The sequence below is a fragment of the Hippopotamus amphibius genome, chromosome 6 (genome assembly GCF_030028045.1).
Source record: "Hippopotamus amphibius kiboko isolate mHipAmp2 chromosome 6, mHipAmp2.hap2, whole genome shotgun sequence".
In the NCBI taxonomy this organism is placed as follows: Eukaryota; Metazoa; Chordata; class Mammalia; order Artiodactyla; family Hippopotamidae; genus Hippopotamus; species Hippopotamus amphibius.
This window is the reverse complement of record NC_080191.1, coordinates 101,440,643-101,468,165: the sequence shown is the minus strand read 5'-3', so window position 1 is coordinate 101,468,165 and position 27,523 is coordinate 101,440,643. Positions and strand designations below refer to the sequence as shown.

Here is a 27,523-nt window from a genome sequence, read left to right as displayed (position 1 = left end):
GCAGCCTCTAGTGTTTTCCAGAGTGGTGCCTTTCAGCATCTTGACTGCAATCCACAGTAAGAAATACACTTTGCACAACCATCTAATCTATAATATGTACATCTGATATATTCCATTTCAAAATGCTGGTTATGACATCAAATTAATTGCACATCCCACTAATAGGATGCTGTTTTTTCTTTTGTTGGGACCATTACAGTTTCAATTTCTGTTCTAAAACCTGGAGCACACCTAAAGTACTGATCAGCCTTGCCAAGGGCTCCTTGACAAAGTACTTAAAGGTCTCGTTTTCTGTCTGGCTTCCTCATGTCTATCTTCTGGGGCCCAGACCTTTCGTAATAAAGGATGAAGAGGAGACAGTTGTAAAAAGATTGTTTTAAATGATGATAACCCAGCTTCAGCTTATAGGAAGTAATTGACGTAGGACTCCTGTTCTTTTTGAAAACAGCTTGGCTGAGTTGCTGCAATTTGACAGTTATAAACTATTATTAACTTACTGAAGTCGACCGTGGCAAGTACAAACATGTTTTCACATGTGTTCCAGAAATACAAAAGTTTACTTAAATCAAGTTGTATTTACTAAAAGCAGTATACAAAATACTTTGGAATTCAAAGTACTGCAATGTTTATCCTCTAACAAATCAATTCTAAAGAAAAAAGTCAATCATTTCAAGGGAGGTAACACAAATTTTTGGTAAGAATTATAACCTGGTTGCAAACTGAGTTTATTCGAGCTCTGGGGCCTCCGTGTGCTCCTCCAAGGTCCCCACCATCAACAGCTCAAACCGGTTGCTTCCCTCATGCCAACCCCTAGTGTTCAAGGTGGTCCCCACTCTGTTCTCTGACCAGCTGGTACCTGGTTTCTTTTGCTTTCTTTTTTTTGAACTTGATTTACCCTTTGCTAGGAATAGTTCAGCAGGGGCACATGACCTTGTGGCGTTGAACAGATGTTCATAGAGTTGCTGGGCCTCGGGACACATGTGCAGAAGGCTCTCCACCGAGGCCGATGTCCGCAGTCGTCGGCAGAGCCCGTGCACCAGGCTCCCGCTGTACAGTCTGCTCAGGGGAGAGGAGAGGGTGTCGTTACAGCAGAGTTTCCTGCACTGGGACAGCTGTCACTAACGTGGCTTCAACAGATGCATCAAACACTGAGAGCGCTGCTTCTGTAAAGTCATTATTAAAGTTACTCAGGAATAATCTGTTTCTTGAGAGAAGGAACTGAATTGTTGCTACAAAGATTACTTCTTGGCTAATGATACTTAGGACTTTTTATCAACAAATTAAATGATGGAGGCTTGCTGCTTCTGCAGCTAGCCCAGAGTTGAGCAGGCCTCTTAACACGTCAAAGAAAAGGAGGTAAAGATACCTCTGATAAACAGGCAGTCTGTTGAAATATGAGAAAAATTAATCATATCATTTGTGAGGTCATTCATTCACTTGGATTAAAAACCAACTCCACAAATATAAGCTGGGATGAACTGGAAGCCACAGATTTAATATATAACTTACTGCCAGGGTGGATTGACTAGTACCTTAGCAACTGATGGAGAACCATTGTTTACTCAGTGTAAAGTCATTTAAAGAGCCTTGGTATCCAAAATATACAAGCAGCTCATGCAGCTCAATATCAGAAAAACAACACAATCAAAAAATGGGCAGAAGACCTAAACAGACATTTCTCCAAAGAAGACATACAGATGGCCACAATAAAACACATGAAAAGATGCTCAACATCACTAATTATTAGAGAAATGCAAATCAAAACTACAGTGAGGTATCCCTCACACCAATCAGAATGGCCATCATCAAAAAATCGATAAACAATAAATGCTGGAGAGGGTGCAGAGCAAAGGGAACCCTCCTACACTGTTGGTGGGAATGTAAATTGGTGCATCCACTCTGGAGAACAGTATGGAGTTCCTTAAAAAACTAAAAACAGAGCTGCCATATGATCCAGCAATCCCACTCCTGGGCATATACCCTGAGAAAACCATAATCCAAAAAGACACATGTACCACAATGTTCATTGCAGCACTATTTACAATAGCCAGGTCATGGAAGCAACCTAAATGTCCATCAACAGAGGAATGGATAAAGAAGGTGTGGCACATGCATACAATGGAATACTGCTCAGCCATAAAAAGGAACGAAATTGGGTCATTTGTAGAGACACAGATAGACCTAGAGACTGTCGTACAGAGTGAAATAAGTCAGAAAGAGAAATATCGTGTGTTAACGCATATGTGTGAAATCTAGAAAAATAGCATACATGATCTTATTTACAAAGCAGAAACAGAGACGCAGACATAGAGAACAAAAGTATGGATACCAAGTGGGAAAAGGGGGTGGGATGAATTGGGAGATTGGGATTGACATATATACACTATTGATACTATATATAAAATAGATAACTAATGAGAACCTACTGTATAGCACAGGGAAATCTACTCAGTGCTCTGTGGTGACCTAAATGGGAAAGAAATCCAAAAAAGAGGGGATATATGTATACATGTGGCTGATTCACTTTGCTGTATAGTAAAAACCAACACAACTATACTCCAATAAAAATTTAAAAATTTCTCTTTCAGCGAGATGGACTCGCAGAAGTACTACCTGTTCCAAAATACTACCTGCTTCATCTCCTCCCACCTGCCACTTGCTCAAAATACACGTTGTTTGTAAACTTCTAGTACAATCTTGTAATATTTTAAAATTCGTGTTTAGTAACTACAGGTTGAATGACTGAATGAAATCATACCCCAGATCTGTTTCCTGCATCACCATGGTCTTGCACCCTATGTGATCACTTCAGCCTCTTCCTCGTTGACCATCTTCTCCTATTATCTTTATTCTTACTCCACTATTCAACAGTTTCCTTTCCTGAAAATGCAAATAAAATAGTCCAAAACAAACAAACAAAAAAGAAGAACCTTGGTGATGCTGAGATTGCAGGAACAACTCTGCTGCTGAAATCACTGTTAAGGACTGTTTTTGCTGTTTTGTTTTAAAGGGATCCGTGGTCAGTAGAGAGGATCCAGTCAAGGATGACCTAGACTATTAAAGGAAAGGAAGAGAGAATCCCTAGGTCGAAGGCCAATTAATCTTCCTTGGTGGAGAGCTCTAGGGTATATTAATGCAATAGCAGCCAGGCCGGCAGGTTTGCACGGCTGCCCTCGGCTGCCAGCACCAGCTCAGCCCGCAGACGCCACGTCCAGTCGCTGAGGCTTGGTTCCGGAAGTTGCCTCGGAGGCGGCTCCTGAGGAACCTGGCGGGTGGGCTGTGGGGCAGCGGAGGCTTGGGTGCTGCCTCGTGAACTGGGGGTGGGGCACACGGGCAGCCCTTAGCGTAGGGCCTGGAGCCAGGCGGTAGAGGTCTGGCCCTGGCAACAGTCAGCTTGCAGGGGTGCTGGGGCGGGGGGCGGTGAGGGGCGGATGGTGGCCTCTCCCTGGGTCCCAGGCCCTCGGCCTTGGTGCCAGTGGGTGAGCTGGGGGCCCAGGGGCAGGCTGAGGGCCAGCGGTCCTCGGCGCCTGGCTCCCTCGGTGATGATGGCTTGGCAGGGTCTGGGGACCTGGCCCTGAGGGCACCATCCGCTGAGATTTGCCCCTGCAGCGGGGCCTGGGCACTGGTGGGAGGACCCAGACTGGGTGCTGGACGAAAGCTCCCAGGCACAGTAACAGGCCCCCGCAGGGACCCCCTCTTAGCCAAAGCCTGGACCTCGGAGGGCAAAAGTCAAGCTTTGGGACTTTGAACAAGTAAATAAAATGAGGGGTAATGATGTCACTTTGCTTATGAGGTTTGTTAAGCGTTAAAAGCCGCAAGGAGGCAAGGAGGTAGAATTTAATGCCTACCCTTCCCTTTTTAGTCAGAACAGAGAATAACATTTGTTTTGTTAGAGATTTACAGGAACATCGTGACCTGTGACCTGACCTCAAAAACAAAGGATCTGACACCAAGAAGCCAGCAACAACTAACCATGCCCCTCCCTCGTCTTTCCTATAAAAGGGCTCTGCTGAAAGCTTTTGGGGAGGTTGGGGTTTTTAAGGCATGAATCACCTGTCTCCTTCCATGGCCCTGCAATAAACCTTCTCTCTGCTCCAGACTCTGACGTTTCGGTGTTGTCTGGCCTCACTGTGTGTTGGGCACACGGACTTGTATTCAGTAACATTAACAACACTATTTACTGCTAGGAAGCTTTCAACTTGAAATATTTCAAGTCACACCAGCATATACGATGACAGGCCTCTGTGTAGCACTCATTTATGCAACAAATATTTGAGTACTCACTGAATGCTAGGCACTGGGGCTACAAGAGTAAACAAAACAGGCAAGTCCCGGCCCTCCCAGAGCTTAGACTCAGGTGGAGAGACAAAGCACACGTGTAACCTTAACTCCGTTTTCTAACCGTTTCCCTTTTACGGATAATCACCAGGATGTCCAATCCACTGAGCCTACCACCCTGTCTACTGGCCCCCACCCTACTGCTGCCCCTTCCCTCCCACACAGCTCACACTCCACAGTCAAACAGTAAGTCACTTCTTGGAACATGGGCTGTCTCTCCCTTCTTCACACTTGCCTGGCACAACAAAATCCCCAGACAAAAAATCCACATAAGCACCTAACAGTCCACCTCCCTAAAATAAAAGCTCTGTGACAGCACAGACTTCTTAAATGTTTTGCTCACTACACCCTAGCACACAGCAAGCATTTCATATCTGAATGAATGAGGGAACAATACGCCAAGTGGTAAGAAAGGCAAGTACAGAAACACAGGAGAGTAACAGGACTAGAGAGACTGGAAGCAGAGAATAATATTTCAGTAGGATGATCAGAAAAAGCCTTGATAATGTGATATTTAATCAAGACCTGAAAGAAATGAGGGAAAGAGTTATATTCCACCAACAAGTGCCTCTTATTTTTACTTTTACTTTAAGGAACTGATGTTTTAAAATTTGGAAAACTTGAAAAAAATCATGGAAACTTTCTTTGGAAATATGGAAATAATTTAGTATTTTTTAATTTAATATTATAGCTCTTTGGCTATAACAGTGATTCAAGACCAATTACACTAAGTTTGACTTAAAAAAAAAGTATGTGCTTTCAATGTAAACATAAGTATTTACTTGTAGTGCAGCCACCTGAACTAGTTTCCTGTGTGCTTACCGAGTTAGGTCTGGCTCTGGGAGAGGCGTGGACAGCAGCTGGTTGAGGTACAGCCCCATCTGCAGGCAGCACTGCCACTGACAGAAGACGTGAGCTGTGTCTAAGTCCAGCCCTGGGCCAGGCTGCGCCTTCACGCTCTGCAGCTCTTTATACAGCATCTCGATACCACCACCCCGCGGAGCTGCTTCACCTAAAGACACAACCCAAAACACTGTATTGTCTTGTAATTCTTTCCATACATAAAATTTCAAATTCCATAAAGAAAAAAACTGGCTTAAATAACCAAAATGCTGTTCTTTACTGGCTCTTTTCTATTTTCATGTCAATGTAAAAAGGCTTTCAATGTATTAAACTGAAATATTTATACTGAGGTACCTTTTTAGTGAAAACCTAACTTTATTCAACCCCAAATTCTTTATCTTTTTCCTTAAAATAATATCTCTTCTTCTGATCTACTATCTGACCTTAAACACATCTGCATCTGAACTCTCCAAACCCTAAATCTGTCTCTATGAAAAATTCCATTCTCTTTACTGTTAAGACCCATGTGTTCAAAACACGCTTTAACTTCTGTTTTATGACTCAGAGAGAATGGGGCAAACCATCTACTTCCTCAGTGTTGGACAGGCAGCAGCCGCCCCAGAAACCTGCCTGTGCCTGGCTCCACGTGCAGCCTGGCTTCTGGACCAGCTTGGAAGGAAGGAAAAGAGGCCCACCTCTTATCAATGAGCCAGCAGCAAGGCACTGAGCCTGCCTGGGTGTGGGGTCTGCATTCCTAAAAGAAAAGAAACAGACCCTTGGCATGCCCTTTCTGTTGGACTCAGATGAAGACTTAATAGACTGGTACTCTGACAATCTGCTTAAGCTTTATTTATGTTCAATGAGAGGAAACACCCTAAACTGTGTCCTAACCAGTGGTAGACAGGAACGTACTTGTTTTGCAACGTGCCTTCCGACAGCTGCTCTCACACTCTGGGGTGTCCTGGAGTCTGTGCTGGCTCACCCTCTCATGAACTTATCTTAAACAGTAAGTGCCAGAGCAGTGCTGTCCAGAACCTTCTGCAGTGATGGGAATCTGTGCCGTTCAGTACAGCAGCCTTGGCCACCTGTGGCTACTGGGCACTTGAAATCTGGCAAGTACACTGAGAAGCTGAATTTTCAACTTTAAATGGCCACGTGTGGCTAGTAGCTATCATGTTAGGTAGTTCTGTTCTAGAGTGTGACAACTATTAAACACGCTTGGATAAAGCAATCGTAATTTTGTAAAGAGAATAATCCCATTGAAGGACTGAAGTGCTCCTAAGCATCAACATTTATTTCACCGGATGTTTAAATGAAGATGAAACCGCCTCAGAGTATATTTCTCTAATACAAAGAGAAGTTACTGTTTCCACCATCACAACTTATATACTAATTTAACTTACAGTGGAGAAAAAAGTAAAAAAGCAAACAGCACGAGCATGAATGTTTACTGTAATTGTGGCTGCTTGGAAGTTTCACCAAAGGGTGATTTTACCTAAGTCTCCAAGGGGAGCCACTGCGGCTGCACTGCAGAGAGGGACGGGGAACAGGAGCACGAGACGCACGTCAGGGTCCTGCTCTACAGACTGAGCTTCAGGTGGCCGAGGCGGCGTCAGCCTGTCCTCACTGCCGTGCCCTTTGGGTCAAGCCCCCAGCATTGACCTGGCTCAGAAGGTCTACCAAGGAACGAGGGATGTTTTGGTGCCCTGCTTCTAAGTTCTGACATAACTGATGGAAGTCAATAATCCGAGAATTTCTGTTTGTTTAAACTTTTGATTATATGCACATAAGATGCAGACCCATATTCCTGGAGCTTGCAGATACCTACTAGGGCTGTGCATCATGGCATGCAGGGGCCCCATCAGCATCCCCAGCAGTAAGGCCTGCAGATGATGCAGCTCTGCCGTGGCCTCCGCGTGCTGCAGCCAGTAGCAGCTGACAGCCACAGGCAGCTTCAGTGCAGCAGGGACCGGGTCCAGGGTGCTCTGTTTCACCTGCAGCGTTTCTAACAGGAGTGTCTGCCGTCTAGCCAAGGAGAGCTGAAAATATACACCAAACATCCTGTATGTTACTTTGGGGAAAGTCTTTTTTTTTTTTTTTTAGTATGAAGAGACTTTCATGCAAATGAAACTATATCAGTTTCTTATGTTCCTGTGGAAAAATAATTAGCCACATCAAAGTGTTTAGAAACTTCATAAGGGGCATGATAAGTACAGTACCTGGCTGGGCATGCTGTCTCCTCCCACTGGCCCTTACTCATGCTGCTCCAGGCCCCGCGTGGGCTGTTGGGCATCTTCAGGGTGCCTGTCACCTGGGAAGCTGGTGAAAACAACCCTCAGGCCCCACCCCTTAAATTGACTTCGTTAATGTGAGGGGAGCCCAGGAATCTGCATTTTATCTCTTCTGCTTTAAGAAACAACCCTATCCTTACCTGCCAGTGACTATTCAGGGTCCCCTCCTCCACGACGCCGTCACCAATCACCTCTGGGAGGCAGACTGGACCACACGCCCCCTCGGCAGCACCCCACACAGCCTTCTGGTTGTCTGGGTCCTGCCTCATGTCCCGACCCAGCTGAATGTCTTATTATCTCTTTTCTCCCATACAGAGATTGTCCCAGGTTGGCTGCTTCTACTGGAGGGTAGACTCCAGGGAACAAGAATATTTAAGGACCGCCCACATTGTGCTTGTAATAACACACCACACGTTCACTCCACGTTTCAAATAAAAGGAAGTAAAAAGCCGTGAGGGCTTTGGACTTCTGGCTGAAATAATTTTACCTTAATGAATCTTTTTTTTTTTTTCCTTCAATTTTTATTCTTTTTTTTTTTTTTTGAAGTGTAGTTGATTTACCATCCTAGGATTAAAGAAGGGGCCATAAGGGGCCTTGCCAGGTCACACACCTTTACAGATAAGGAAATTAGGACTATTAAAAGGGCACCTCAGGGAGACTTTGCAATCAAACTCTTAAGAGGAAAAGAAAAATAGTTTGTGTTACTGTTGTCTGCACACAGCCAGAAAAGATTTACTTCTTAATCTTCTGGAAGGATGAGACAGTCTGGCACATTTCTTGGCCCCTAACACCTAATCAGTAAGTGTGTTGACAGCTGAAAACAGAGATGTTAACTTGAAAAAACACGTCATAATTGACAAAAGTTTCATCGTCAATGTATGACAGCTTTAATACAATAACTGGTTTTTACAATTTAATACTGTGATTAAATTTTTAAAATTAGAAATATGTGATGTGGTTTACAGTACAGTCGGTCGCCCCTGTGGGAAGGAGCACTGACTCCTTAAATCTAAATATATCCCTCATAATCTCCTAAACCGACAGAAAGACATACCAAGCAAAGCTAAGAAAATACATGAATTCGTTTCTGACATACAATGCCTAATTACTGAATTCTCTAGCCAAGGCACAGCTTCTATGTACCAAGCAGAGTCTGGGTTTTGCCTTCAGAGGTTCTGCCCTCACTAACTCTGCAGCCTTGAGCTCTTCTATAGTCAGGTCTGATCATCTGTAAAATGGGCACCAGAATGAGTTACACAAGATATTTTGTGGAACCCACTAGTCCTTTTTCCTTTCCCAAAGGGGAACTACTCTGCTCACAGCCCTTAAATCTAGCTAGGGTTCATCCCATGTGACAAGTCTGCAGAATAAGCTGTCTCAGTGGCAGAGGTACCCAGAGAGAGGCTGGTCTTGGCACTGCCTTACTCTCCAAGAATGACCCCTTCCATCTCTCCTTATGGTTAGTCTCTCAAGGGTTAACCTGAACAGTGCTCTGTCCACTGCGGTATCAAAGCCAAAAGGGAAACTCTACCCTAAGTGGTTACCATGGGACTAAATGAGAGATTGTATAAAGTTTCTTTTATAAGAGCTGGCACAGAGCAGATGAAGGATTATTGCCACATCATATTTACCAAACAAAATGAACAGATACTATCACAAAGTTTCCATACTTGTACCTGCACTTCTCTGGAATCACATTTGCACCCGATATCCTTTAGAATTATCACGGGCTGATTAGAGCTAACAACATTGAGCTGAAATACACAATTGATTGTGCCAAGGGAAAGCCAAATGATGTCACCACACAGACAATGAACTGAAATCTCACCCCACTTTGAATACAGGTACATGATGAGAACACTTGTCACCTCCAACGAGCCAGGAGTATCATCCACGCGCTGCACTCGCTGACGCAACTGGACATTCATATGGGGGAAAAGTGTCCCGACCCCCATGTCACACCACACACACATACACACACACACAATCAATTCTAGATAGAGTTCAGATCTAAATGTGAAAGGCAAAAATATTTTTCATGACCTTGGAGCAGGCAATCATTTCTTAAGTAGGTCACAAAAGTGACAGGCATAAATGAAATTTTAAAATAGAGTGTATTAAGAACTTATGTTTATCAAAACATACTAGAGTGAAAAGGCAACCCACAGTATGCTTCCAAAATGCGCATTGACAAAGGACCTGTATATAGAAATAAACCAAAAAACAGGAAAATGGGCAAAAGACTGAGTAGAAACAACAGAATATGCAAATAGCCAATGAACACAAGAAAAGGTGTTCAAATAAGTCATCAGAGGAACGCGAATTAACACCCACCAAACTGGCTAAAGTGATGGCAACCATGAGGACGGCTAAAAGTTTTTAAGAGGATAGAAGATACCAAGTACGGGGAAGGGTATAAAGTAAGAGGAAGTCTCATAAACTGCTGGTGGGAGTATTTATTGGTAAAACCACTGTGGAGGAGCACTTGGCAGTATATCTCCTAAGCTGAACATATGCGTATCTTATGTCCCAGCAACTCCACTCCTAGTTATGTGTGCAACAGAAACAGAACCATATTTTCACTAAATGCTGTGCACTCAGATGTTCACAGCACTATTCATAATAGGCCAAACTGCAAACTGCCCCAGTATCCGTCAGCTGTAAGATGGAAAAATCAATTGTGGTACATTCCCTCAATGTAAAAATAAACAACAGCGAGAAAGGAACAATCTACAACTACGCACAGTGATGTGAACGAATCTCAGCAACATCATGTGGAATAAAAGCAGCCAGATGATCTATAAAGTGTAGAAAACAAACTAGTCAATGTTGTTAGAGACGAGGAGAGAGATCACAGGGGTGAGGAGGGAGTGACTGGAGTCACACGGGGAAAGTCCGGGTGCAGATGACGAGTCTTCATCTGAGTGCTCTTTGCATGGGACTGTTGAGCTGGTGAGAACTCCTCAAAGTGTAAATTATCTCTGCACTTTGCTACTGTGCACACTCCGGGAAGGATGAAGGGCAAAGAGGCAGAGGAAATATTTAGGGCTGGTGGATACATCCATCATCTTAATTGCAGGCTGGACTCACGGATGTAAACGTACATCAAGACTCATCAGGGTGTGTACGCTTAAAACACACACACTTCACTGAACATCAGTTACTTCTCCACACAGCCATGATAAAAGTTAAAAAAAAAAGCACCCTCCAACAGAGCACCCTTTATGTTGTGAGTAGAAATGTAATTTCAGCAAAACATCCTTTAGAATGTTGCTTCTGGAGGATGGAGGGAATGGGAAGTGCCCACCAAACTGAGAAGGCATCTTGAGACTGAACAATGAACGCCATGTCATGAGTGGGTCAGTTTGCTGTCGGTGACTTACTCAGGCTGGGAGGGGAGCTGGTGGACGATGACTGATCAGAAGCACTGCAGCTGCACTGAGCACGGCTGAGGGGCCGTTGGGACAGTTTATGGTTAACGTGGGGGGAGCGGGGAGGTGCTTGGAAACAGGGCATGCAATCCTCGGTCAAGATTCACAGAAGGGTAGCTGGTCTCATGGGTGCTGTGAATACGCCAGAAAAGGTTTTCATTTTGGGGGGACTAACAGAGCATAGAAGCCAACTGGTCCTAATGATTATTAAACAGTCTCTATTAATCACAAAGCCCCTGATGACAGAGGAGTGACTGACGGCACAGTACGGTCCTGGGTAGGGTCAGCAGCAGGACTGGAGGAGCTAGCAGGGCTCAGGACAGCGTCAGTTATGCTAACCACCACGCTTGCTAATGTTCATTTTTTTGGTGTGGGTGAAGTTTAATAAATTCCTCTTTGGAATCTGACCTATGTTCAACTCTCCAGTTCTTTAAACCTGGAAACATGATAAAGTTAGCTGTGCTACTTAGCATGATAAAATGACCCGTATAAAACTGCATCTAGATTTAAACGATAAATGAACTTACACACCAGAGGGGGACACCCTATCTTGGGGTCTCCCTGAGTGTGGTGACTAATAACCAGGCACGTCCCTTGCAGGGACCTCAGAAGCTATGTCTACGGAAGTGTTACAAGAAAGATTAGATCCTGTGCGGAAAGAGGCCAGTGGGACTTCTTCCTTTTCTAATTGACATGCAATTCCTATGTCATAAAATTCACCCTTTTAAAGTGGTTTTAGTTGATTTATAAGCCTGTGCAACCATCACTAATTCCAGAACATTTCATCACCCCAGAAAGAAACCTTGTTCCTATTAGCAGTCGTTCCCCATTGCCAAGGAAGCTCCTGGACCCAGGGGTGTGACTCTTGTTCCTCCTGCCAGAGCTGTCACCAATGGGGAGGCTAAAAGGGCTACTTGCTGGTCACCTGTGTAGGCCTTCTGGGCTGGATGACTCTTGGGTGGGGGGCACTGTCCTGCCAGTTGTAAGATGTACAGCAACATATTTTGGCCTCTCCTGACTAGATGCCAGTAGCAACAGCAGCCTCTTCCCAAGTACTGCCCATCAAAAGTGTCTCCAGACATTGCCAAGTGTCTCCCGGGGGCAACATCACCCCCATGGAGAATCAGCAGTGTAGACTGTTGGGAGGACTCCCGCCCCTGCTTCAGACCTTTGGGGATGCTGGATGCGGCCCTCTGTGCTGGAGCAGACGGGCACCTCAAGTGGCCTGGGAAAGTCTCCTGAGCTGAATACTGAGGTGGATCTAAAAAGCCCCAATAAGCATCGCAATTGGAATTGTGAGCTCATCTGCATTTGGTCTGTAAATCTGTGTTCGCATAAGCAGCTTCACATCTATCTGCAAGTTTTAGTGTGATTATGTAATATTACCAAAAAACTAAGTAAACACTGGGATGCATGAGAATTTCTTTCACCTTGAAAAGGGGGTTGGTCTGTTACTTGGGTTTAAGCAACGCTGAGTTTGGCTATGAGTCATGTTTTCAGTATCAGACTAAGCAAATCACCATGATGCCATAAACGTCAAGTCTAAAAAATGTTCTCATGGATAACAATGAAAAATTAGGCCTAAGTATCAGTACTAATCTTGTTAATTGCAATCCAATGCAGTCTGAGATGTTAGGTAAGCCTTTGATCAAGGCCTAAAGGCAAGCTTTCTTTTTTCTGCAGCTCAGAATTTCTTCCCTTTCCTTTTTTTTTAGCCACTAACCCCACTGTATTGATAGCTAGTTAACAACACAGTAGCAGCAATAGCTGCAAAGATAACACGTACTATTGAAGTACAGTGGAAACGGCAGATTTGGAGCTCAAAGATCTAGGTGTGAGTCCTAGCAGGGACAACTCCCTGGCTGAGGATTCACGTAGTTACTTAGAGTCTTAGTGTTCTCAGCTATGAAATGGGGGCAATACAGAAACCAACCTCAGTTTGCTATATTAAGAGAGATGATACACATGAAAGCACTTTGTAACCTCTAAAGTGCTTTACAGAAATTGTGGTGCTATTACAGTCACTTACCTCAGTCAAGCTGCTTAAGTCAGAATGATCCCTGGGCAGTTCCACTGCATGAACAATTGATGTTTTGATATTTTTATTAATCCTTTCCACTTCGCTGTAGGCTGGAGGCCGAGGAGGCAGCGCACCCCAGGCCACATTTCCGGGCTGTGGAGGAGCATTCACAAGGAGCCCATAGATGACCTGCCGGATGGGCAGGGAGATCCTGTGGGCGTTTGGTCGCTGCATGTTTTCCACCTGTGTGTGGAGAATGGTCCGTCTCAGCACCAGAGCATCGCTGATGAAAGGGGACAGCTGGCCTCTGGCCAAGGCCGCGAGCACCCACGGCGGTAAGTCTGGATTCCAGGTGTCTGGACACGCGTAGGCACCGCGCTGGAAGAAGTCCTGCAGCCTCCCCTGGGACTGCAGGTACTCCTCCATGGAGCCGCAGAGAAGCTCCTTCACGGTTCCTCGACTCTTTTGGGGCAGATGTTTCAGAACGCTGTCTAATGCTTCGGTAGGGTCAGCAAAACGGGACAACCAGTTCAGAAGTCCCAGCACCCGGTGGTGTCTCCTCCCCTTAGGACTGGGAGCCCCAAGAGGGAGACGTACTTTACTTAAGAACGTCTCCACGACGGGCAGATTAATGTGGTCGTTTCCACACAGCACCGCGAACAGAGGTAGCAGAGCTTTGTTCATATTGCCAAAGTGACAGCAGAGCGCATCACGGGAAAAGCACTTGGCAGGGATATAGCAGTCTCGTGTGCCCTTGACAGTGTTCACGTTTCTCCACTGAAAGCTACTCAATGGGCAAAACCCACTCTTCAGGTCAAAAATGCAAAAGTCACTATCGGACGATAACACGGGGCAATTCCAGTGATTGGCAAGGGCCATAATATCCCGATCTGCTTCCGAAAAGCACTGGACAAAACACACCTGCAGCTTGACCAGAACTTGTATGAATACCTCCCGGATGAGCAGGGGACACACATACCCAGCCCCGCCCGCAGAAAGGGAATGGGCCATCTGGATCTTCTCCCTAGCACGATCCTTTAAAGTGTTAAGCTTTTTATCTGAAATGTCACATCCTCCATCTAAGACAACATATGGACAGATTTTACAAGCAAATAGCGATTCAAAGAATTTCTGAACAACATCTGTAAAAGAGTCGTAGTCCCCTCCATACCGGAGCTCCAAGTTTGAACTGAAGCAAAGCCGGTGGAAGAGGGCATAGCCATCGATGATAATTTTTGTGTCTCGCAACTTCAAATCAGTGAAAAACTCATTACTATGATCTTCAACAAAACTCATCAGTCCTCGGATACCCATGACTGTCTGAAGAATTGCCTGTTTAAAACAAGAGAACACACCTGTAATTGATGTTGCTTATGGGGTACCAAGCTAGTGTGTCCAGCACCATCAAATCAACAGCAAACATTATGAAGAGCTCTTTAAATAGAACACATTAGGTGTCATCATCTTAGTTCTTACCTAGATTCTCAGGCAACATCACCTAGCTGAGGTGCTTTTTCATTCTCTCTCGCTTTCCATATATGTTACAAGGCACACACTCAATGGTTTCATGGAGTCTGCCTTTTGGACAGGGATGGAGGCTGCTGATGTACAGAACTTCTGTGGACTTTGATACTGAGACAGTCACCATCCTACAACACAGAGTATTTATTTTGTAGGGTCAACGTAAAAAGGGTCAACGCACAAACTCAATCGTTTCATGGAGTCTGCCCTTTGGACAGGGATGGAGGTACTCTGTGCTATACAACAGAGTATTTGTTTTGTAGGGTCAATGTAAAAAGTCCTAAGCTATAAAAATGATAACCTCAATCACATAATTAATAAACCAGAAAGCATTAGACTTCAGTTAACTAAAGTGTGTAGGGTCAATGATAGGGATCCAGTTTTTCTATTTGGATAATCAGAGTCTAGGAATTTCTTTGAGGCCTTGGCTTGTGGGCCCACCTTAACTACCAAAGTTCAGAGTTTGAAGCCTGGAGGAAATGAACTCTCCAGTTTCACCCTCCCCAGAGGCTCTTCTTATCTGTCTTTGCATGTCCGGCCCAGTAACTGAGGATATCCTTTTCCAACTGTCTTAAACACAGGATACAAATAACTGGTTTCTCCTTTGGCCTCAGGCTGCAACACGGCTCATCATGGCATTGTTACTGATCCTGTCTTTGTTTAAAATTATGGGATTTTGTCAAGCAAGGATTTTCTTTTGCACTGATTTTGATTTTTTAAAGATATTGCGTTACAATTTATTTATCTTGATTAGAGTTTTGGGACTTGCCCTTCCATTTAGTGCGCAATACACTTCACCCTAGTCTTGGCCTTGTCTGTCTCAGCACTGTCAACTAAAACTGGCATTGCCATCTACCTCTATGAAGATTAAATCAGGTGCTGCTGCAGCTGATGACTGTCAATGCCCCCCTGAAAGGTGTTCGGCAGGGAGAGCTGAAATGAGGCACTCTGTGCTCTGGGAAAAAATAGGCAGAACAGGTCTTTAGATGGTCAGATATTTTCAGGATCCAAATTTATGAGCCTAATTCTTATATCTCCTCACATCTAGAAAAACACTAAAATCCTTCATGGTGAGGACTGCTCCTCCTGACGAGCAATAACCCTCTGTAAACAACACGTGCCTGACTGCATGTTTTCCCTTTCCCAAAACCACATATACACCGTGCTTCCCCCGCTGCCTCTTTGGAGCAGTTTCTCAGAGCTATCTGCTGATGCTGTCTCCTGGGCTGCAGTCCTCATTTTGCCCAAGAAAACTAAACTCCAAACTCTCACATTATGCATTTTTTTTAGGTGGACAGCACCTTACCCTACAGGGTGCCTACTTCTCTGCAAATCTGTCTTGTAACGCAAATGCGAGCAGAGACCGGGTCAACTCATCCCAAGCTAGTTACAGGATCTTGCTGAGTAGATGTTTAACAAACCCACGCTGGATAAGAGGCGAGCCCACGGAAGGTTTGCCCCAAGGCCTCAAACACAGGCCTTCAACGCCGCGACCCCCGCCTGCAGCGGCAGCGCCACTTGCTCCGTCCTCGCAGAGGACAGGCCCCTCCACCACCAGCCCCCAGCGGCCCCCGCACGTGGGCCTGACCTCCCCAGCCAAACCGGAAGTCTCCGCCCAAGACGTCACGGGGAGCCCGCTTCCCGGAAGTCAGCGGCACCGACTGCGCGGGTTGGTGAGGTGCCCCTGGGCCTGGCGCGAAATCCCACAGGAAGGCTGGGAAGCACGCTCCGAAGGGCTGCTGTTAGGTGAGGGCAGCGAGGCCCGCCGGGCCGCCCTCCTTATCCCCACCCGCGTGTGTCAGCACACACTTCCGCTCTTGTGACCCGCTGGGGGCCGCCTCCCCGACTTCCCGGCGTGCCCCGCGCTGTCTCCCCGGCAATGGCGCCCGGCAGATGCGCCGGACTTCCCGGCACACCCTGCGCCGTCTCCCCGGCAACGCCCCCCGCTGTTTTAGTCAGGAGCTCCGCTGGCGCGGCTGCACGGCTGTTAGGCGGCTCCTCCCGCGTACCGGTCACGGGCGGGACCCTCGGCGCGCGCGGCGCCGCCGCCCCTCGCTCCCCACCCGGAAAGGTACGCGGAGCTCCTCGGGGCTCGCGGGCTCCCGGCGCCGGGGAGGCGATGGTTTCTGGGCCGCCCGCCGGGCCTCCGAGCCCGCGCCTCCTCTTGCGCCTGGGTTCTCACCTCCCGCACCTGCTGCGGTCCAGGGAGGGTCTGTGGCTCGCGCCTCCCGCGTGTGTGTGAACCCGCTTTGCGAAAATGTACATCACAGAAACGTGAGGCAAGGGCTTATGTGTTTGACCTTAGGGGCAAGGTTTTCCTCTGAGGTTAGACCCCTGCCTTAGCAGAAGCCGGTGTCGGGTCTGCCTCCTCCCGTTTGCTGGCCCCTGCCCTTCCCCCGCCACGCCGCTCCAGGGCCGCCTTCTCCCGCTTCCGTCCGGCTTGCTGCACCTTCTCTCCCTCTCCCCACCACACACGCACGCACGCACACACCTTCTCTCCCTCTCCCCACCACGCACGCACGCACGCACACACCTTCTCTCCCTCTCCCCACCACACATGCGCGCGCGCGCACACACACACCTTCTCTCCCTCTCCCCACCACGCACGCACGCACACACCTTCTCTCCCTCTCCCCACCACACACGCACGCGCGCGCACACACACACCCCTTCTCTCCCTCTCCCCACCACGCACGCACGCACACACACGCTTCACACACACAGCTTCTCTTTCTCTCCCCACCACACACACACGCACGCACACAGTTCTCCCTCTCCCCACCACACTTGCACGCACACACACCTTCTCTCCCTCTCCCCACCACACACGCACTCACACACACACCTTCTCTCCCTCTCCCCACCACACATGCACTCGCGCGCGCACACACACACACCTTCTCTCCCTCTCCCCACCACACACGCACGCACGCGCGCGCGCACACACACCCCCCTTCTCTCCCTCCCCACCACGCACGCACGCACGCGCGCGCACACACACACCCCCCCTTCTCTCCCTCTCCCCACCACGCACGCACGCACGCGCGCGCACACACACACCCCCCCTTCTCTCCCTCTCCCCACCACACACGCACGCACGCGCGCGCACACACACACCCCCCCTTCTCTCCCTCTCCCCACCACGCACGCACGCACACACCTTCTCTCCCTCTCCCCACCACACACGCACGCGCACACACACACACCCCTTCTCTCCCTCTCCCCACCACACACGCACGCGCGCACACACACACACCCCTTCTCTCCCTCTCCCCACCACGCACGCACACACACACGCTTCACACACACAGCTTCTCTTCCTCTCCCCACCACACACGCACGCGCGCACGCACACACACCCCTTCTCTCCCTCTCCCCACCACGCACGCACACACACACGCTTCACACACACAGCTTCTCTTCCTCTCCCCACCACACACACACACGCACGCACACACACAGTTCTCCCTCTCCCCACCACACTTGCACGCACACACACCTTCTCTCCCTCTCCCCACCACGCACGCACGCATACACACACACCTTCTCTCCCTCTCCCCACCACACACGCACGCACACACACACACACACACACCTTCTCTCCCTCTCCCCACCACACATACGCACGCGTGCGCACACACACACGCTTCCCCCACCCCCGGGCAGCAGCTGGCCTGCTGCACGCCGACCCGCCCTGCTGTGTGCCGGGCACCGAGGAAGTAAAGAAGGTGTGTCCCTGGCGCTGAGGCTCATTCGCCTCTGAGGCGGGGCGAGGACACGCCGGCCGGTTCTCGGGCGGCTCTACGGTCGCACAGGGGGCGCTGAGGGGTCGGGGAGGCCGGGCCGCAGGCCGCCTGGTCCGCAGGTGCTCTGTAGCCTCGCCGCGTTGCTCAGCCCCTGCTGGGCCACACGCTCCTTTGTAAACGGCAGCCCCCGGGAAATGGGACTTCTCGGAACTACTCTGACCTTCCCCAGGCGAGGGGCCTTTATCTTCTCTCTCCCCTCGGCAGGATGACTGCACGGGTCCTTTTCAGTTGAAAAGCATGAGTCCATACGTTTTTCTTAAGAGCTGAATTCGGCCGGAAAGCATCACTTTTCCGGGATGAGAGGAAGCAAACAAAAGACACATTGGGAGCCCTGCTCTCCAGTTGGTTTTTCAGCAGTAGATTTCACTAGTATTTTCTGTGATCTCGATAATCCCACATAACTCAGGCATTTTGAGGTAGGGGCCCCAGCTCCGAAGTTCCAACCCAATGCTAATGTTTTAGTATTGTCGTGGTCATACAGCCACTCGGGATTTGGTTCCTCCCTCCATCCCTCCCTCCCTTCGCTGGTTACTAGTTTCCCTTCTCACTGGCATTAGGTGAAATGCAACCGACTAACACATTATTTCAAGAAGGGAAATGCTGTAAATAGACATTTCCTTGTTTATGTTCTGTTCCAAGGATATTTGTAATTGGCCACATACCCCAAACTACGAAGATAACATCTTGTTTTGTCATCATGCACAATAGGTTTTTGTCTTACGTGGACTGACCTGACTCCAAGGCACAGTCCTCAATTTAAAATTATGTTTTCTTTTTTTTTTAATTGGATTATAGTTGCTTTACAGTGTTGTGTTAGTTTCTGCTGTACAGCAAAGTGAATCAGCCACACATATACATATATCCCCTCTTCCTTGGATTTCCTTCCCATTTAGGTCACCACAGAGCATTGAGTAGATTTCCCTGTGCTATATAGTCTGTTCTCATTAGTTATTAAAGTCATGTTTTCTTATAGGTTTAAAATAAAACCCACTTTTCAAACTACCAAGAAAACATTTTACATTTTGATGAAGTAAAAGTGATTTTACCATGCACATACTCGTAGGAAACAGTCCTGCCTTTCATAATTCTGCTGTACATTTATAGCTTCCTGAGGAATTACAGGTTTACCTGTAACAAATTTATGTTCGGCTAACACTAAAATACCATTTTAGGTTTGAACTGCATTTGTGACGCCTCTTATTTCCAATCCAGGGAGATGACTCTATACACAGTGTGTATAATAAAAAAAAACTTCAGAAACAGTATCAGAATTTGCTTAGAATGGGAAAAAAGTTCATTTTGAATCCATATCCCTCTTGACATCTATTCTAATAAATGCAAATATTGTAACCAAAAGTGGGGTCCAGCTGCTTGCTGCTCAAAAGCCAATAAAGAGGCAAGTTTGGTGGAAAGGAAAGTTTGCTATATTTTAAATGCTGGCAACCAGGGTGAGGGCAGATGCCTGTCCAAAGGCTGACTCCGCCCCACCCCCCCAACAGTCAGGGGGCAAGAGCTTTTTAGAGGAGGGAGTGGGCTACATGCAGAAAGAGCACAGTCAGCTCTGACAGTCACCTTGAAATTGGTCATTGGTGGTCTGACCAGCATCATCTTGATTCTTTTAAGTATGGTTAGTCTGCGGTTCTAAGGTTGTTTTGTTTACATTTCTTTGAGGCCAGTTCTCAAAATTGTGACAGCTTATGCCATGGCTACAGTCTGGTCATCGTGTAGTTAACTTCTTCCACCTGGTGGGGATTTAAGTATCTACAAGACAGCTCACAGGACATGACTCAGAATATTATCTGTAGCCCTTAAGGAGGAAGTAAAGGTCCTTGACTCTGCTTAATGACTAAACTATTATTATTTGATCTCCTTTGACTGTTTTCCTTTGTTTCTGCATTTTGTCACTTCTCTGATTAAATTTATTCTTTGGCTAAAGTTTTTCACAGACTGAAGGCAGGCTGAGGACTTGGGGGGTGGGGGGAGGTTGAGCAAAGACCATAGGGTCCTGCTTCATTTCAATATCATGGTTTAAAGTATACAGGAAAAAAAATTTGAAAGAAACCAGCACCATGCTAATTTCTGGTTTAATCCTAACTCACCATTTGTCAATCAAAATAGACATAAGAAAGAATTACATAAAGCTTGATGCAGATGTGTAGGTTTTAGAAAACTATAAAGTTCTTATACTTGGATGTTTTTTAAAAAGTAGGCAGGGAGTGTAAAATCTTAAACAGATTGTTGATTGAAAAATATATATACATTTCAGAACTTTGGGGAATTTGTTTCTCAGTTTTGCCAAATTTACATATCTGAGGGAGGGCTCTGTTTTTTTGAAAGACTGACTTCTATTGGAATCTGCAGTATCTCTACCTTTTAACATTTTCTCAAGTAGTTAAAGTTAACCAACATTGGGTCTTTCACTCCACTAATCAAGGCACAGGTATCACGGTCAGAAACTTACACTTTTTGTTAAGAATGGTTCAGCACCCGTTAGACCTGACCTCTGGATTTTTCCTCTTTAAGGCATTGACCGACGCTACTTGGATGCACTTGACCATCTCCTAGGAGACTTGAATGTTGAGTTTCTATAAGCAAACAAACAGTTCTCTCTTGTTTGAAGCAATGCTGAAATTCCAAGAGGCTGCTAAGTGCGTGAGTGGATCAATAGCTGTTTCCACGTGTCCAAAGCCCTTGATCGCGAGAAGATACACGCTTCTACAGAAACTCGGCAGTGGAAGTTTTGGAACTGTCTATCTGGTGTCGGACAAGAAAGCCAAACAAGGAGAGGAACTGTAAGTAAAAAATACTTCATGCAAATCTTGAGTTGGTTGCTCTGTATGCAGCTCTTAGCTGATTAAAAACATGGAGTACTGTTTACTTTGCTCTTTGCATTGAAGTAAGAATTTAGTAAGAGATAGAAAAGCTCTTTGAATGGTGTCTTCAGATGAGATTTTTAAAGGCATTTCAACAGGTGAGTGAAGTACTCAAGTGACCTAGAGTAGACCGGGGGTAGATTATGTGAAAGTAAGATTTTTATGCATACCAAAGTCTCAATTACAGCTTTGCTTCCACTTAACTTGATTGGGACTTGAATGAAAAAATAAGAATTATTTATAATGACTGCATTTTTAGAAATGTTATGTAATGCAAATCGATGGTAGTTCACATTTGAGGTGACTAGAGTGTACTGAAGGAAATACGGTATTGACTTTCTTTGGCTTTTTTCGATGGAGGAGTTTTTCAAAGTCTATAGTCATACAGCCCTCAAATTAGACATTTAAACCAAACAGGGGCTCCCATTTAAATTATCTTATATTAATGACCCTCCTGTTACTTCCTTTCCTTTGATTTTAGTCAAACCCTATAAACTTTCATGGTAGAGAAAAACTCTTAATGCTGTTGGACAGTACTTCTCTTACAAATAAGGATGAATCTTCATTTTTAGCTGGAAGTTTTTGAATTTGCTTCAGTGAAAAGTTAGTTGGAGCCAAAGTTAGGATAAGAAACTTGTACATCAGAAACACAGGAGGAAGGGGAAGGAGAAGGAAGAGTGATCCCAGAAGTCAGACCTTAACTCGAGAAGAACAGATTTCCATCCAATGATCTACTCTTTTATCCAGAGGTTTTGAGGCTACTCTAAATTCTTCCAGCTTTTGCCCATTGTGTTTAAAATCAGCGTGATAAACTTCCTTCTACTTCTTAATATGTCACAGGAACTATCAAAGTAAACGTTACTGATGCTACTATTTTATTTTAAAAATCAACCTTTTAAATGGTCTGTGTCCAGAATTTTAAAAAGTATCACCTAAAGTTTGTAATTTTTGATAATTCCTATGTGAAGAATGGGGACAATGCTGGCACTTTTCTCGTGTCCTTAGAAAATGCTTTATGACTCCTACCAAAAAATAATTTTTTACCTTAAATCCTAGAAGTACTCTTCCGGCCATTTAGAACAGGATGATAAATTTATGAAATTACTAGAGACCCTTTATGGAAACATCTGACCCAAGAGTTATAAAAATCACAATGTGAAGACCATATCCAATTTTGGTTTCTTCAACTAATGAAGAATGTGAAGAATTTGAGAGTTAACAGGAGGGCTAAAAAGTTGATTAAAGTCATGTAACATAAGCTGTACAAAGATGAAATGTGAAAGCATCAGACTTGAAATGATGGGTGAGTTTAGTGTGTGTGTGTGTGTGTGTGTGTGTGTGTGTGTGTGTGTAGGGAGGGGGAGGAGAGTGAGAGAGAAGAGGGGGCTGGGACCGGTTGAATGGGAAGCTGATTTGAGCTGAAGATGGCAGACGAAGCCTAGGTATGTAGCATGAATCCAGTAGTGAGGATAATTGACAAATCATTTGATACCAAAGGTCTAGTCTAGCATCTCTTGGACAGGAATCATTCATCATCAGAATCTCTACAGCATATTACATACTGGTCACATTCAGCTTTCAGATGTGTTTTGTCTGGCCTGCAGAGTTGTTTCTTTTTAAATCTAAACTAGTTGTCAGTATTTAAAAATGGGTGGCTCTCATAAAGTTGAGTTTTTCATCTTCTCTTGAAAAAAATCAAAAAATTTGCTAAGAGTTGCTAACACTGCTGCCTGTGCAGTTAGATAAGGTTTTGGTTAGATAAGGTTTTAAATTCTGCTTACATACTAGGCCATACACATAGGAAATTGGTTAAGAGATGGGTAGAAAATACCTTCTAAAAAGATTTCTGTAAGGTTATGAATGATGCTCCCCTAACAGATGAGAGTAGATGAGACTCTCTTCGTATTTTCCAGACACACCCTAACCTTCTGAGGCCTTGGCGCCCTTGTTAAAGGAGTGACATAGGTAGGCCATGAATCCAGCTGGTCTGTAGGACACTTGTTACCAGGCGACATGCACTTTAGGTTTAAGCAGAGGACTTTCCTGTAAGACAGGTGCAATTTATCACTGTGCCTCTTGAGGGCACCACTCTACCATCGACATTTTTCCTATACTATCAATTTGTGAATTTTAATTACAATGTAAATACCACATTCCTTTACATTTTTATTGACTCTGCATTTGTTATGGAATTAAAAAAAAAGCCACAGGCATTACACTTGATTAAAGTATGTTTGGAGATAGTTTTTTTTTTTTTTGGCATAAAAATATCTGGCATTGTTTTTTTAGTTATCACAGTAGAATAAAATTAAGTTTAAAATGATTAGTGAATAAAATAGAGGTTTTACTTTATTATATTCTATGTCATGAAATTCATGAAACAATATTTGGGAATAATTTCTTTCATAATTATAGAAAGTCTGCTTTATGTGATGTTAACACATATTCCTAAAGATTATTCTAATTCTAGCTTATAATTTTATATTTTTGTTAAGCTGTCAATTTTTTATTAAGTAAACCTACAAGATTTTAATAAGCCAGGAAGTTACTTTGGCCCTTAACATATTGTGTGTAATTTAATAGAAAAGAGATGTTAAGGAAGTAGGCTTACCCTGAATTCTATGATTATTTGTACATGATAAAATGCATAATTAATCATGGCCACAGTTGGTGAATTTCAACATTAATTTTATCAGCATAGAATGCTGGTTTTTAAAAAAATTTCACCACCCTTAAGATACAGTGACATTATTATGTGGAGTTGATTTTCTGCTCTAGTCTTTTCATCTGTCAGCTCAAGTATTTGATACAATTTATGTAATAAACGTTTGCTTCCGACTGAGTACCAGGGAGGAAACTGAAGCAATGAGATGGAAGGCTTGGCCCTTAGGAACTTCTAGTCTAGAAAAGAGGCAGAATTAACAACCAGCAGCCAGTGCAGTGCTTCAGCATCTATATGGCAGGTTGCTCTTAGAGATGTTGGAATGGCCACTACCCAGCTCCCTTTTAGCTACATACGGTCATTTACTAGTTTCTGTGCATTATCTAAGAGCTTTCATTCCCCCCATGTAAATATCTAAATATTTGCCCCCTTAACTGTGCGCCTTCACTTTGGTCTTTGCCTAAATATGGTTGACATGGTTAACATGGAGATGCTTTCTCTCTCCACAGGACAGTTCTTCCCAGTATCAAATGTCTATATAGTATGAGGTGAGGATCTTAAGTTGGAAAGACCAAATCCTTAGAGAAATGTCCTCAAATCCACACATTGAGGCCCAGGCCCTTGCTTCCTAGGAGAGCCCTTGGGCCTGTATTAGAGTGGATTTTTGGAAGTCGTAACAAGCAGATTTCCCACCCAGCCATGGAAGCAATATGGAGGAGGGGAACTGGGGGCCGCTGATAGAATTAGTCACACTGAGAGCAAGAGGGGAGTGGCCTTAGACCTTAAGAGTGAAGGAGGTGAAAAGTTTTAAAGAGGCAATAAAAAACCCCACAATAGTCTGGGTCCTTTATTGTAAAGCTAAATGCTCTCCTCAGCCCAGCCCCTCCTGAGAACATCTCAGTCCTACAGCCCAGTTCCAAAGCGTTGTGTTGAGTTGTACCTACCAACAGAGGTGGGGCCGAGGGGGTTAGGGCTTTTGAAGGACAAAACCATGGTTAAGCCACCACATTAGGATCCATTCCTCAGCTTTTCATCTTAGTATACCTAGAGATGCTCAGCCTTGGTGAGGGGCTTATGTTACTCAAATTCAGATAAGATTAATATAAATATAAATATAAATCATGATACCACTTCTTAATTCTGGGCCTAGATCATTGGTACATCAAAGGAGGGTCTCCTTTCATGTACCTTCCCACCATTTTCTGGTGTGAGTCTGGAGAAGCTGAATATGTAATCAGAAGAGAAAATGTAACTAAAACGAAACAGGTGGAACAATTAGACATTAAGCTAGATAAAGGGTCTCTTCTTCATAACAGAGAACATTGTTCCAAGTGACTGTTTTCCTGGGAACCCTCGGAACAAGTGTGCGTTTCCGGAACAGCTCTAGGGGCGTGTGCATACAGTTAACCCTAGGCTACCTCCTTTTCTAGTACTGGAGGTAACGTGCATAGGTTTTACAAAAGTGCAGGTGTGCGTGAAAGCAGGAAAATGGTCTGTAATCCTGCCACCCAACTTCTGTTCTTCTCTGTATGCATTGACAGACATTTATTTAATCTTCAGGGAAACATATGGCAATGGGCCTGTTGGTTGCCTCAGAGATTAAGGACAAGGAGTGAAGGAGGCTTACTTTTCACTGAACTCTTTTTTTACATTTGGAATTTTGTACCACGTGCAAGCTTGAAAAAAATCCACATAATAAAAGCAAAAGAAACCCCACATATTCATTCAACAAATCTGGTCACTATTTTCTGTTCACCTGCTCTTTAAGGAGTTTGTGTTGGGTGATTCTCAACCATGACTGAACAGTAAAATAACAATATTAAAAATACATATGTTTGTGTCACACCCCAATACATTCTGTTTTAATTGGGCCTCATCCCAGGCATCTGGAGTTTTGAGAGCTTCCAGGTGTTTTGAATGTACAGCTGGGCCTGAGAATATCTGGTCTAGTGCGAGAGAAAAACGCTAATTAGTGCGAGAGAAAAACACTAATTGTATGGTCGTAAAAGTAAATAATTACCAACTGCCATTAAGTATTGTGAAAGAAAAGTCTTGGTTGCTGTAGGTGCAGCAGACCTAAGATCACAGGATGAGCTTTGGTTAGGCAAGGCTTCCCTGAGAACATGCCATTTCAGCTGAGACCTCAAGAATGATTAAGAACTAACCAGTGGTTTTCATGTGCTGTCGGGCATCAGAACTTGAGGGCAGGTTACAACACACATTGCTGGGCTCTCCTCCCAAACTTCTGGGTGTAGCCAGTCTGGGTGGGGCCTAAGAATTTGCATTTCTAACAGCTTTTGCTGCTGGCCTGAGGACAACAGTGTGAGGACCACTGAACCTAGGCAAAAGGATGGGAGAGCAGTTCCATTCAGTGTACATATAATTTTGCATCTTTTTTTTTAAAATAAATTTATTTATTTAATTGGCTGTGTTGTGTCTTCGTTGCTGCACACGGGCTTTCTCTAGTTGCGGCGAGCGGGGGCTACTCTTCATTGTGGTGCGTGGGTTTCTCATTGCAGTGGCCTCTCTTGTTGCAGAGCACGGGCTATAGGCGCGTGGACTTCAGTAGTTGCGGTACATGGGCTCACTAGTTGTGGCTCATGGGCTTTAGAGCGCAGTCTCAATAGTTGTGGCACACGGGCTTAGTTACTCCGTGGCATGTGGCATCTTCCTGGGGCAGAGATTGAACCCGTGTCCCCTGCATTGGCGGGCGGGTTCTTACCCACTGTGCCACCTAGGAAGTCCGTTTTGCATCTTTTTGTTTTTGGAAACACTGAAATATAAGTATTTTCCCATCTTATCATATACTCTTGAAAGCATCATTTAAAACACCTGCGTAATAGTCTACCATATGGCTTTAATATCATGTAGCTCCTTCTTGTTGGTTATGTAGATTCTGATACTCTCTTTGAAGTAGAAGTAAAAAACTATATTGCCTTTTTGCATCCTCAGAGATTTGATGTAATGATTGTTTCAGCATATCCTTTCTGTCAGTGGTATAAGTCTGGAAAACTAATGAATAACCAAACTTCAATCACTGAGAAGCGATGGCCATTCTGTGCGTTCCGTTGAAGAATATTTGAGCCAGTTTTGGATTATGGCCACATTTGCTGAGATGCTCAGTTTTAATTAGAAAAAAAGGACTTCATCCATTTTCAGGTTTATTTCTGACACATTGAGAAATGGAGAAATCACTTTTCATATTGAGGAATTTCTGTGTATATGTTTTCACTGTTTATACAAAAGGACGTTATTTCCTCTTAGAGAATTAATAAATTGATTATACTACCTGCCAGTGTCAAAAATAATTTAAAATGAGTAATAGTTCTTAACTAGAGTGCATAGATTTTATAATATTTGAAACAGCTTTCAGTGACTTAATGTGACAGTAATTTTTGCTGTTTAATAACAGCCTTCAGCAAAGCTACTGTTTGTATATTGCATCTGCTAACACCTACTTATGGATTTTCTGTCTGATTTACTTAATTATTTTAACATATCCTTACTTTCAGTTTGGAGTCATTCTAAATAAAACATCGGTAGATTTAATGAGTCCAGCTTTGAGCCTGTTCTCTGTACTCTTATTAAAGCTATTATTTCTATATTATGACCCGGCGTTCTCCCCAGTGGATATCTGTGATGGTAAAATCGAGTTATTGAGTGGGCTGAGTTAATTTAATAGGATTCAATGGTTTATGCAGTAGAGAGTTATGAAAGCAATTTGGAGGAAACTAATGA

At 44.8% G+C, this 27,523-nt stretch overlaps 2 protein-coding genes across 20 annotated transcripts in view; one reads left to right on the top strand and one right to left on the bottom strand.

Annotated features, from left to right (window-relative positions):
* Positions 1-341: 341 nt before the first annotated feature.
* On the bottom strand, positions 342-16,762 carry ASTE1 (asteroid homolog 1). Of its 10 annotated transcripts, none has more exons than XR_009054219.1 (7): positions 16,033-16,265; positions 14,400-14,572; positions 12,933-14,255; positions 7,010-7,220; positions 5,161-5,350; positions 2,759-2,880; positions 920-1,056 (listed from the first exon to the last, which is right to left on the bottom strand). XR_009054219.1 is itself a non-coding variant. In XM_057737908.1 (6 exons), the coding sequence occupies exons 3-6, from the start codon at positions 14,235-14,237 to the stop codon at positions 726-728; spliced, it is 2,037 nt and encodes a 678-aa protein (XP_057593891.1). In that variant the 5' UTR covers positions 14,238-14,255; positions 14,400-14,572; positions 16,627-16,762; the 3' UTR covers positions 345-725. The 10 variants fall into 10 exon arrangements, 8 of the variants coding, with proteins under 8 accessions (XP_057593892.1, XP_057593891.1, XP_057593885.1 ...); XR_009054218.1 differs by having other exon boundaries at positions 921-1,163; XM_057737908.1 differs by lacking the exons at positions 2,759-2,880; positions 16,033-16,265 and adding an exon at positions 16,627-16,762 and having other exon boundaries at positions 345-1,056.
* Positions 16,099-27,523, top strand: part of NEK11 (NIMA related kinase 11) — a 246,032-nt gene continuing 234,607 nt past the window's right edge. For 3 of the 10 annotated variants that reach the window (XM_057737901.1, XM_057737900.1, XM_057737893.1), the window contains exons 1-2: positions 16,099-16,190; positions 20,774-21,042. Coding sequence is in view for 8 of the 10 variants with exons in the window: in XM_057737893.1 (XP_057593876.1) it covers positions 20,825-21,042 (218 nt within the window). In the remaining 2 variants the exon portion in view is untranslated. Of the gene's footprint in view, positions 16,191-16,306; positions 16,516-18,040; positions 18,173-20,773; positions 21,043-27,523 lie in introns of those variants that run through there. The other 7 variants (XM_057737897.1, XM_057737899.1, XM_057737898.1 and 4 more) reach the window with 6 other exon arrangements.